Raw genomic sequence first — 12,856 nt, forward strand, 5'->3', positions numbered from 1 at the left:
GTATGGAAACCAGGGATTGTTTACTTTAGGGAGGAAATGCGGAAGAGAAGACACAATAAAGTAAATAGAGACAAAGAAGATGACAAGAGGCACCTGACCTCCCCTTCCTTGTAACACACAATGGCCATACGATGAAGGTAACAGAACTCAAGATAAGGCACTGCATGAAAGTGAATAAAAATATCTGAGCTTGTACAGCTATTGCACAAATCTGGAAGGAAAACGAAATCACACAACATGAGGCTTAGCCGGACCAGGAGAGTAACACCAAACGTTGGCAGGTTAATTCCTTGCGAGCTCCTTCCTTGCCCCCCTCTTTTGAAGCACCTGATCCTGCTGCTCTGAGTCAGCCTCGGGGCTGGCTCCGTCTGAGAAGCCCAAACTCCCAGAAAAATCTCCCTGCCTGACCACAGGGACACCATCAGAGGCACTGTAGCAAAGCACAGGATAAAATCGGAGCAACTTTCAGCAAGGCTACCAAGGTGAGGCTGCCCGAAGAGACTGGCCTCTGAAGACCCACAGGTCACCCACCAGTCAGCGAAACCTCATTAACACAACAGATTTCAAACACCAGGCGAGGCTGTCGCTTGAGCCAGCCAGACTGAGCTGTTTTTCTTACAGCATGAATTGCAGTTAAGTTTTTAACCAATAAATTGGGTTTCACTCTTCAAAATGAAGGATTTTGCTGGAGAATTTGTGTTAACTACAAGAGTCCAAACAATATCCCTGCAAGGTAGCAGTAGGATGACTTACACTAGTCAATCACCAACACACTTTCCTAAAAGTCAGAGGCCAGCCAGGCACCAGCTGCTCAGTGTAGCTATAAAGCCATTTCTGCACGTGAATACCAGCAACAGAATTAATTACAGAATGATCCTAGCAGATGCCTACAAAATTCAACATTAATTGCAAACACCGTGACATTTTTGTCCTGTACACAATTACACACAAGAACTTCCAAATAATCTCTGTGCTTTGTTTTAATTAAATAATCCAGCTCATTTCATACGCCATAAATTCATTAGGCTTTGGGCTTTGTTTTAAATTACAAGAACAAGCATATTTTAACAATTAATTTAAATAGTGTGCTTTTAGCAATAATAATTTCCACAGTTCTGTAAACATGTCTCACAGCACCATCTGACTTTTGAAAGGTTTGGCTCAGAGAATTCATACCAGCTTGCACAACCCATGCCAGATGACAGTTTGCAACGATGTCCATAGTAACCCAAGCAGGAGAACTGCACCGTGAGCAGGTCTCTCACTGCCTGTGAGTGTGCTGGTCCTTGCCTCAACCAGTCCATGGCATCTTCCACATCCAAGAAAGCTGTTTCATGTCTACAGCTCCAGGTCCTGCAGGTCTCCCCAGCTAGGTCCAATTTTCACTTTAACATTCAGTTTTACTGAGAGCTTGACAGCGTTTTCCATCTCGTGCTTGACAATCTGAGCTACCTGTAAGAAAACACACATCAGATGTTGCAGTGTTGTGTAGAAGCCCAATGTACACCACCTCAATGCTCTGTTTTCATGTCAATAGATGGGTGGACATCTGCAGCTCTTCCATTTATTTGTACTGATGGGAATGTAAAATGTAACAGAACATTTTAATCCTTATTAGAGTTTATGGACAGATAAGTGTTCAAAACAAATAACATTTTATGCATTACAGAGTTGGGACTGGCTCCACATTGTTTAAGATTACTTTAAAAAAAAGCATGAATAAGTTTCCATTAAATACTTGAGACTTCTGCACTCTCCTCTTTCACCCAGCTGCATAATTCTGAGTGTTTCATGGAGTCTGTTCTGAAAACATCAGTGTTCAGAGAGCAACACGCAAACCAAATAAACCAGAGGCAAAGAACTGTGCTCCTCCTCATCATGTCAGCATGAGAGGCACTCTGAAACAAACACTACAAAGTGCTGGGAAAGCAGATCACACTCCGTGCAATGTTAGAAACTGCTCAGGTTTGCCCTCAGTTTTGTTGAGGCAACTTCAACTTGCTGCCCCCCAAAGGTATTTCTAAGAAAACATTCATTTAAGTGCACAGTTAAGGGCCTGGAAGATATTTTTGCTTGTGACTTTTAGGATTGTAAGAGACTGGATTTTTTTTTCTGACGGTAAATACCTACCATGGATAAAAGGACACTCTTCCTAACCCAAGACCCACGTGGAGTCCAGCCTGCCCTGTTTGCTTATGAGAATGAATCTTTCAATCCACACTCATCCCATCCCTCACTGGTACCCACAAGGAGAAATTTCTTCGTAAATTTTTACAGGGGAATGGAGGGAGGTGCAGAGGAGATCATAGCACAAGTTTACAACAGCGTTATTAGGTAGAGGGAGATCTGTCTTCCGAAATCCTACACCTTACATATCACATTTCAAAATCATCCCGATAACCTAGAAAAATGCTTTGAAATAGGATGTAATTCAGTACAGACAAGTACAGAGTAGGAGGGAGCAGAATAGAAAACTAGGATAATATACTGTCCAAAAATAAGATGAAAAATAACTGTCTGAACAGGAAAAAAAAAGGAGTTACCAGAGATTAAAAACTGAACAGGCCTTAAGCAAGGCGTACCTTTGTAGGAAAGAAAACAAATGCAGTTGGAAAAAGAAAATGTTGCTTGTGTGATACACACACCAATTTCCCACTCTACCCAAAACTACTACAGCCTTGATTAAGTTTTGGGCCCAGTATTTTCAAAAGAAACATGAACCATACAGAGGGAGATTCTCTGAAAACAGCCACACGTCCAGCAAGAAACATCAAATTCCTTCAAACTCCTCCTTGCCAGGGCCTGCTTCACAAGCCAATTTCTACCATCTGTGGTAATATTACCACAATCTTGCTGTTGTGACAAGCTCTGAAACCTCCCCCCTTTCACTTTGACATTCTGCACAGACCAGGAAAGCCCTCATACCTCCTTTTCCTTTTCCACACCTTTAGCACAAGAAACAACAGGTGTTACTCCAATTTAGTTCTCTAAAAGAGGCAACCTAGCTCACTGATAGACTGCAAATCAAATGAATAATCACTAGTATTATTTATCTTACAATAAATGGTAAGGATACTATGCTGACTGGAAGACAAATTCCTAGATATATGGAAAGATATTTTTAGTTTTCTTTTGTGCAGTTTTGCAGCTGAAACTAAGATGCAGCCAGCACCAACCATGGGACAACACCAACTTTTCTGAATACAAACCCTTATTGCACCCAAGGGGTGCACAGAATCGCAGAATATCCTAAATTGAAAGGGACCCACAAGGATCATCGAGTCCAAGTCCTGGCTATACACATAGGACCACCAAAAAAATCAGACCATATGTCTGAGAGCGTTGTTCAAATGCTTCTTGAATGCCATCAGGCTTGGTGACTTGCCCATTTCCTCAGGGAGCCCATCCCGGTGCCCGGCCACTCTCTCAGTGAGGACCCTTTCCCTAACCCCCAGCCTGACCCTCCCCTGTCCCAGCTCCATGCTGTCCCCTCGGGTCCTGTCGCTGTCCCCAGAGAGCAGAGCTCAGCACCTGCCCCTCCGCTCCCCTCGTGAGGGAGCTGCAGGCCGCCATGAGGCCTCCCCTCAGCCTGCTCTGCTCTGGGATGAGCAAACCAAGGGGCCTCAGCTGCTGCTCATACATCTTGTCCTCCAGACCCTTCACCATCTCTGTAGCCCTCCTTTGGAGACTCGCTAATATTTTTATGTCCTTCTTACAGTGTTGTGCCCAAAACTGCACACAGTACTCGAGGTGAGGCCACACAAGTGCAGTGCAGAGCGAGACAATCACCTCCCATGACTGACTAGCGATGCTGTGCTCGATGCACCCCAGGACACGGTTGGCCCTCCTGGCCACCAAGGCACCCTGCTGGCTCAGATTCAGCTTGGCCTCGATCAAAAGGATCAAAGGAAACTGTGAGAGACAGTATTGAAAGCTTTACTGAAATCCAAAATAATTACATCAAATGGCTTCCCTTGGTCAACCAGATGGGTGATCCTGTCATAAAAGGAAATTAAGTTCATTAACAGGACCTTCCCCTCCTGAACCCGTTTTGGCTGTGACCAACGACTGCACTGTCCTTCAGGTGTTTTTCAATAATTCCCAGAATAATTTTCTCCATCATTTTACCAGGCGCTGAAGTGAGACTGACAGGTCTGTAATTACCACGGTCTTCTTTCTTGCCCTTGACTTACAGTACAATACTTGTGCATTACTTACAGTATAATAAAACTTTTGTGCCAGCAAGATCAAAAAAAAAAAAACCTCACCAACACAGAAACCAAAAAATGCCCACTTTTTAGTAAAATGAATATTGCAGCTCAAAAGGGATAATGAATTCAGGCCCTGCTTCCAGTGAGGGCTTGAGAGGCAGAGATTTAAGAGATCCTTTCAAACCTGTAACTTTCCACTATAGCACAATTCTAATGGTGCATTTGAAGGGAGAACAGGCAGTATTATCACAAAAAAAAGATCCTTTCTGGCCCTAAAAGCAATTAAACAAAGGGGTAAGAAGTACAGTGTTGCTTCAGCTAGAAAGAAAAAAAAAACTTGAAAAACATGCAAGCTAAATCTGGAACACAAGTCCAAGTCTGGGAAATATGTACATACTCTGTTTTAAGTGACTGTCCACAGAATCTATATGGGCTGAAGTATATCTAAAGGAAACTGGAGAAGCTGGTAATAATTGTCCTTGAAGTTAAGGCTGTTACTGAAAAAATAAAATAAGTAAGTATAAATAAATAATATTCAAACCCACTCACTTGGACCTGGTTCTGCTGGGGACACCATGATAACTTGGATTTAGCATCTAAAGATGTAAAAGCCTATACTCCAGAGGGAGTTCAGTTTTCTACAGAATCAAAATTAGGTGCCTTTTCATCTCTGAAATAGCCTGATTGGATTGAAGAAGCAGGTGTCTGATCACAGTTGGCAAAATGAACAGAATCTAGAGCTGGGATTCAGAAGAAAAATATTAAACCCTTTGTTCTTCAGAAAGTTGAAAAAAAATTGCTCAGACCAGTCACTACTACTGAAAGCTCTCTCAGACTAAGTTATTGCTTGGCACCAGGAAATGGTCTTCTGTCATTACAAATGTGTATGGGCAGAAAAAAAGCAGGAGAATGACATCCCCTAGATACGGGAGCTCACCCTGCGAGCCTTCCTGGATTTGTGCTTTGGACTTGTGAAAACACTTAGATGCCAGCATACAGGCTTGCTACTAAAAGCTATCACAGGCACTGATGTACCCAGGCACCAGAGTGCCTACACAGTGGAAGAGCACACAGAGATATATACGCACATGAAATGTATTTTAAGTCCACGCAACATACTTCCTTTATCTAGCATGCTGCTAACCATAATCACAGAATTTCTAGGTTGGAAGAGACCTCAAGATCATTGAGTCCAACCTCTGACCTAACGCTAACAGTCCCCACTAAACCATACCACTAAGCTCTACATCTAAATGTCTTTTGAAGACTTCCAGGGGTGGTGACTCCACCACTTCCCTGGGCAGCCCGTTCCAATGCCTCACAACCCTTTTGGTAAAGAAGTTCTTCCTAACATCCAGCCTAAACAAAATAATAATCTTACCAGAAAGATGGACACATAGGGAACAAGGAAACAGTACCAAAAGCACAGAATCCTCCTATCCTTACACAGACTACAAACTACAGCGGTAACAACACACATACTGAGTTAGGCAACAGAAGACAGGAGAATAAAGAGGAATACAAAAACTCCTCCAAACTCAGGGAATTTCCACATGAGAAAATCTTCCCCTTGCAGCTATCCACGATACTGAGCTATTTCACTCACTGAGTCATGAACTGCTGCTACGGGCAGCAAAGCACACACTGGAAAATAAGCTATGAACTTCACCCATGGGAATAGTTCATGTCTGAAAATAAAGTAATCAAGAATACAGACATAGTTTTTCATCCAATTTAACATTTCTTTCACAGACCTTTTAGCACACATGAAAAGAGAATCCATCCTAGTAAGAAGGCCTGTTTGAAACGTTGTAATGCTGCAGATAGTTTAAAAAAAAATACAACTGCACAGCTGTACCTGGATCACATCATCCTCTGCAACTTCATAGAGGAGCTCGTCATGGAGTTGGAGGATAAAGAAACCTCCGGTGATGGGATGTAGCATCCCTCTGTTTCTCTTCCTGGATAGCCTTCCTGCACAGATGAAGAGCACGGTTCATTAGATATCACCATGCAGAGGCGTGTTTTTGTAATCAAAAAACGTTCACACATTCCTAATGCTAAGAAAAAGAACACGAGGAACTTTAAAATGAAAAAGCCCATGCCTAAAGATAAAAACAGAAAACATTACTATCCTATCAATATTTGTACAGCTACCGAGGGAAAAACGTTAAATGAAAAACATTTTAGATATAAACATTTCAGCCTTAATTTATAAAGATGTGAATCAGAACAAAAACAAGAGGCAGTCGTGTCTCCTGAACCATCTGTTTTAAAAGTAAATTTTAAACAAAATCATGTCAAGTTTAATCAGAAGTTGCTTTATAATGTTCCCTGGCATTGAATTAGGATTCTGCTTTTCTTCCAAAATCATTTTAATGGCTAGTCTAAAAGGCAGTAGCCTCCTCCCAAATGCAGTTATCTGAAACTGTAGCTACTACTCCTGAGTTAAAAAAAAAAAAAAAAAAAAAAAAAAGAGAGAGAGAGAGAGAGAACAAAAAAAAAGAGCAGTTTTTGAATAAGCAATAAGCAGCTGACAAAAACAGGATCCTGGTAGATCTTGCCTGCCAAAAATAAGACAGAACAAACAGTTCCATAGTAAAAGCTGAAAACAAACAAAAATCCACCACACATGCATCAGACTCAAAAGTTATTTATTTCTCAGGTTAGCTAACAGGAGGACTCCAGTTCACAACTACAGGAAGGATTTCACCCCATCAGTTCCTCACACAAACCTCACTCTCAACACAGCTGCTTCAAGAAGACACATGACACAGCACGCATCTCTGACGGGAAAGGCATCACAGCTTGCTGAAAGGGAATTCTTTCAAATTTTTAAAACAGCTAATATTAGAGGATGAAAAAGAGTCACAAATGCATCTACTCTCCCTGGCCAAAGATCAGGAGTTTCTGCTCCTGGAGAGGTATGTTGCTGGTAGGCACATGCTTTCCATACACTGCAGACCTCTGAATCTTGCCTCTCTAAAATAAAACTCCCTGATGTTTTTAGAGGTTTGACAACTATTTATTTTTCCTTCTCATGCCTACAAATCAGAGTCTTCATATTAAGACAGCTTTGTGCTTCAGGCTGAAGAGCTATCAAGAAAATATAGAATTCTGTTCCTTATGTTATCTTTCTAAAAACATATGATTGATTCACTGTCTACACTATGCTAAAAAAAAAAAAAAAAAAAAAAAGAGGCCTCGTAGCACTCCTCTGGGAATGAGTACCCAAGTGCAGCTTTATTATCTGCAGCCAGAATAAATTTATGCTGGTAAATGCTTTATTATAACAATATTGTGGAGCCTCAGTACATCAAAGTTTAACAAATGCCAGACTTAATTCTAAACAAACAAACAAAAATATGTGTTTTTGGAACTAGAAGTTGTTTCATTCCATCTTCTTACTCCTTTTGAAGCCAGTATATCTGCTCAGTTTCTCCTTCCTACTTTTGAACAAATCTGTAGTGGCATCACAGACTGTATCACAAAGGAACTCCAATTACCAACCTTTACAACATCATCTTTGAGACAACTGGGGTTTCTCCCTCTCTCCTTACAACTCATTTGCCCATTAAGCAGAAACTTAATACAGTCAGAAAATAAAATCTGTCTCCCACCCAATGCCCTTAAGCTTTTTTTGGGTGATTTTTTTTTCCATTTGTAAACACTGAAAGTTTCCCTCAGGGGGGAAGGAAGAGGTCCATATACCTGTTTTATCTCTTTGGAATGAGCTCTCCAGGTGCCCATGGGACTTGATCACAGAAGAGAAAGCTTCCAGGCGTCTCTGAATGTTCACAGTGGCTGTTTTGACAATGTCTGCAGCAGATCCCTGAACAGTTGTATTTACAGCCTGACGCTCTGCCTAAACAAAGACACTTGTTCTCAAAACCCACCCAAAAAAATAAATCTAATGCAGCATGCCACACATACTTCATTAAAAATACTAAATATTTGACCAAGTACAGGCATGGTAAAACCTCCAGAGTTTATCATATATGCACAAGACATTACAGACTAGTTTCATACACAGTATTTCTCCAGATGACTGAAAAGAGCAGCATATCCACAAATTTAAGATGTATTGGCATCAGGGGCAATAGTCTGAAAAATCATGAGCCTGAAGAGGGAGAAGCATATACACATGGTTACAGCCTTTCATGAGGACCAGAAAAATCTCATTGCAAATCTGAGGACCATGAGACACTTCTGCCTATCTTCAAAACAATTAGGAATGGATAATTATCAGTCATATTGCATCAAACCATAACTCCCAGCTGTACAAAACCACACCAGACCACTTTGACACGACAGTGTTTTTTTCCACACAAGAAAACTCTCTGCCATTCCCCTTCTCAGACAAGAAATCTGTATTCACAGGGTCTTCTCTGTCTCTCAGATCAGAACTGAAATGTTTACAAAACGTTATGAGGAAACTGAAATGAAAGTGAAGATAATTCATTAATTGGTCTTTGATTTATTCTTTTAAATCTTATTGAAGTTGAACAGAAGGTATATCTACAAAGCTTCATATTGAAGTATCCTTCAGATGAAATAGTCAAATCATCTCAAAAAATAAAAAACTTTTTTTTTTTTAAACATCTCCTTGTTTCCCTTTCAACTACTCAGAGTACAAACTCCTCCACCCTCTCCATCTTCCACTCTAGTCTTTAATTCCACACAACCTGATTCATCTTCCTACTGAGAAATATAATGCCTCCTCCCCACAGAAATGCACCAACGCCTCTCCAGGGAGTCAATTCACTCTTACTGAAGTACAGCATCTATGACAGCTGTGTCCAAAATGACCTTGAGAATAATGCCAACGTGTAGGTGTATATTAAATAAATATTTATCTAACAAGGTAGAGCAATTTTCCTCTGAGAGTATATAAGAAAAAAAACAAATACCCCAATGTAGGACTTTAAATCCCTTATTCAAGTGCTGAAAGAGTATAACATGCAAAGACCTCTGAGTGGGAAGAGTTAAACCACATCACTGTGTGGGGGCTTTTTAAAATCATGTCCGCTTACATCAGTAAATTACTCATTCTAGTTCCAAATGGGAGTTATGAAGTGAGGTTAGCACAGTGATGACAGCAGCACACCTAGTCACAGAAGACTTACGTCAAACAGATCATGACAAAAGCTTTGTTATTCAGAGAACAACTGAGGAAACAATGAACTACGTGAGAAGTGGAAGGTCATGACCAAAATGGCTCGTAGACCCTCTAAAAACACAGTTATGGATACGTATAAAAACCTAACATGAAAAGAAAAAGGAAAGTACTGCACTCAACATACGTGAGCTTTACTGTAGGGATTTGGATCTCCAATAGCTGGCAGGTATCTCCGTCTTCCCAGGATGGTCTGCACAAACCCATCTCTTCTGCAGCTCCTTACTGTCTCCCTCAAGAATTTCTGAATCCCTGTGAAAGAGAAAGTTTTCACCAAGACAGCTGATGTTCCATTTTGACTCCTCACTGAGGTCAGTGAAAGCAGCCTGGAAAACCCAAGCAGCACAAAGGTATTTCTTTACATTTCCTAGACCCTGTCAGTGGCGGGGTCAAAAGCACACGATCCCTTATTCAGCCTGTTCTCAGCTCTGCTGGGAAACTTATTAAGACTTTTGAGGTGGAAGAGAGTGCAGAGTGTCAGGATATCTGGCTGTGCAAAAGGAGGTAGGAAGTCATTTCTGCACAGTGGCCAGGCACAGAGAATCATACATGGATTATTGCTAATGAAGAGGTCAGGACCTGGAACAGCACTGGAAGGACAAGTAGCAGGAAGGGGGTAAGTTTAAAGCAGAAGTCAGAGCTCTTGTTGCCTCATGTTGCCTGACTTCAGGCTGTGTCGCTTCAAATTCTAAGATGAAAAACTCACCCACCTGTGCTCTGCAAGGGAAGGAGCCAATCCATCAAAGGTGTTAAAAAGAAACTTAGGTCAATGAAAGGTGAGACATGGAAGAGTCTCTATCACTGCAAGCTCAGGTAACAAATGCACTGAAGTGGAAAAAGTTGACTTCAGATGGTTACTTTCCAAGGTTTACAAAATATAAAACATAAAAGGAGCTATTCGAGATCAAGACTGACAGCATTAGTCAATCCATTAGGTATGTAATTTAGCAATGGCAATACACAGAAGTGAAAATTCATAGGAAGTGAAATTGCAATCTATGGTCTTTGCACACTGCAGGGTTTGTGTGACTGAATGTGTACTGATGGGGGAGGAAGCAGCAAGTCATTTCTAGTGGTCTTTGAAGGAGAGACTATCCAGAAGTTACTGGAGACTAAACACACTCATAATAGGAAACCATTCCTCATCATTTGTCTCCTAAAGAAGCAAATCCTGAATCTTCAGAACATAATTTTCCAGCTCATTTCTAAGTTTTATGATTACAGCTACCTGTGTCTCCTCCCACTTGCTCTCTGTTCATTTTCTGATTGTAGCTCTACTCTTAGCTTTCCTAAAAATTAACACGCTTACATACTTCTTAGAAACACAACAATATCTTTTTACAAAGTACGAGAGAGCTAATCTGAGCAGATGGATAAAAATATAAGTTATAAGCAAAGCAGTTTAAAATTCAATGAAATCAGAAGACAAAAGAGATCAACAGTTATATTTAGATATTGCAAGAAGTGTGATCTAAAGTCATAGTACATATCCTTTGAAATTGTGTTTTAATAAAGAAAATGTTTCTTCATAAAGTTGAGAGCTTTAAAATGAATTCCCAGAGCTGATAAATGTAATAACCAAACAACAGTGTCCTAAAGATGAATAAAACAGGAGCGTAGAGTAAAACATTATTGGAGAATCAAACTGCTCTGCTCATGCACTGGACTTTTTCAAAATGAAAAGCTTTTCTGAAAGAGATAGGAGTAGTAGAGTGCTGAGACAAATTTAGGATTTGAAGAGACACGAAGTGAAGGGATTTAAAAATCAAAAGCAAGCCAAACACACACCCCACCATCCAAAAATAAATAAATAAATAAATAAAAATAATCAAACATCACCACCTCCACAAGACACCCAGCTCCCATGTAGCCTTCTCCTAACCTGTGTATCTTGATTTGAAGGATTCGATGTAAGTGGCAGCGTCATTTTCATCAATCCCCATCTGCTCGCCTAAAGATTTCGCTCCTATTCCATAGATGATTCCATAGCAAATCTGCCAGAGGACAGTGCAAAGAACCACAAACATATGGTGAGCCATGCAGAGAAACCTGAGCCAAAACGGTGTGATTCACTAGAAAACAAGGGTATGGTAACAAGGGCAAGCATTCAAGAAGAGAGAATGCTTCAAGTCCAAGCCATTCATGCTGCCTTTCTCCACTCTCATCCCCTAGAACCGAGACAGCCCCAGCTAAAACTTGCTAGGATCGGGAGGACTTACAAAACATTTACTGAAAAGTCACAGCCAAACTCAAACAGAAAACCATACTATTGTGACTCCTGATGTTTTGAACACTAAACCTTCCTGCCAAGAAATTTGCTGATTTTTTTCCTAAAAATTACCTGTTTAGCTTGTTGTCTGGTGCTGTCTCCAACAGCTTCAGGATCAATCATCTTCCATTCTGCTGCAATGCTCTTAAAGACATCAGAACCCCTGTTCAAGGCTTCAATGAGTCGACAGTCATGAGACAAATGAGCAAGGATCCTCAGTTCAAGCTGAGAGTAATCAGCAGACAAGATTAAGCCACCTGAAGACAACAAATTAGGCTAAATCATTATTTTATAAATTACTCCAACAACATCCCAAGCACATGACTCTCCACCCCTTCAGACTGAAAGCCCAAATCACATCTTCTTGACTGTTGCCATCACTGATGTCCATGCAGTAACAGCAAAGAGGATAAAACATCTACTCCTAAACCACAGAACTGTCCCCTCATCTCCTGGAGTTAACCTCACAGAGAATAGACATTGGGATAGAGAGAATCCTAGCAGAGTGCAATTTGTGCATTAAGAGCTCTGTAGGTACAGCTCCTTAAAAAAAAATTCCCTCTTAGAGAGGGAATAAAGGTACGAACATTGGAATAAAAACATTTGAATGCTTTACCAAATTAAAACATTCTTCTTTACAGTCTTCTTGTGAATATTTTTGAGAGCACAATAACTACTGCATTTGTTTGCCAAGATATGTTTGCAAGATATGTACCATCACCATTTCTTAACTCTTCATAAGATCTAGGACTTTTTGTTAACTATATTCTTAGCAAGTAGCTTGCACAGAGCAGGATCTGGCTGTTACCTGGGAAGGGAACAAAGGCATGCCGCATGCTAACAGAAAATGGGATTCCTCTTCCTTTAGATCTGTCTTCATCCTGAATATTTACACCATTAGGCAACATACTGGAATGCCTTCTACCTCTGTGGAGACAAAGAATGACTTTTCTTCAACAATGTTTAAAACACTTAACGATGCATAATCATTTTTTGTCACCAAAAAATCAGTGAAAGAGAGCAAACCTCTATTCCACCCTGTTGGACAACCCGTGCCTAATTTAACCATGGGAGAATTGGAGACCATATGTACAACTGATGGGATTTACTGACCCCAGATCTGTGACAAAAGTATTCTGAAAAAAGGCAAAAAAGGAGTCCTACAGGAATCTTAAAAATTCAACACTGCACCTTGAGTGC

At 40.6% G+C, this 12,856-nt stretch overlaps 1 protein-coding gene across 2 annotated transcripts in view; it reads right to left on the reverse strand.

The window, feature by feature from the left end:
• Positions 1-1,017: 1,017 nt before the first annotated feature.
• The window catches only part of POLQ (DNA polymerase theta), a gene marked incomplete at its 5' end in the record, with an annotated part of 51,896 nt that continues 40,057 nt past the window's right edge, over positions 1,018-12,856 (reverse strand). Inside the window, 7 exons of one of the 2 annotated variants that reach the window (XM_082758121.1) lie at positions 1,018-1,452; positions 6,070-6,185; positions 7,923-8,076; positions 9,515-9,639; positions 11,270-11,381; positions 11,729-11,913; positions 12,465-12,583. In XM_082758121.1, coding sequence (XP_082614247.1) covers positions 1,339-1,452; positions 6,070-6,185; positions 7,923-8,076; positions 9,515-9,639; positions 11,270-11,381; positions 11,729-11,913; positions 12,465-12,583 — 925 coding nt within the window. In that variant the 3' untranslated portion in view covers positions 1,018-1,338. Of the gene's footprint in view, positions 1,453-6,069; positions 6,186-7,922; positions 8,077-9,514; positions 9,640-11,269; positions 11,382-11,728; positions 11,914-12,464; positions 12,584-12,856 lie in introns of those variants that run through there. The other variant, XM_082758122.1, reaches the window with a different exon arrangement.

The sequence above is a fragment of the Aythya marila genome, assembly GCF_965140915.1.
Source record: "Aythya marila genome assembly, chromosome: 1".
Classification (NCBI taxonomy): domain Eukaryota; kingdom Metazoa; phylum Chordata; class Aves; order Anseriformes; family Anatidae; genus Aythya; species Aythya marila.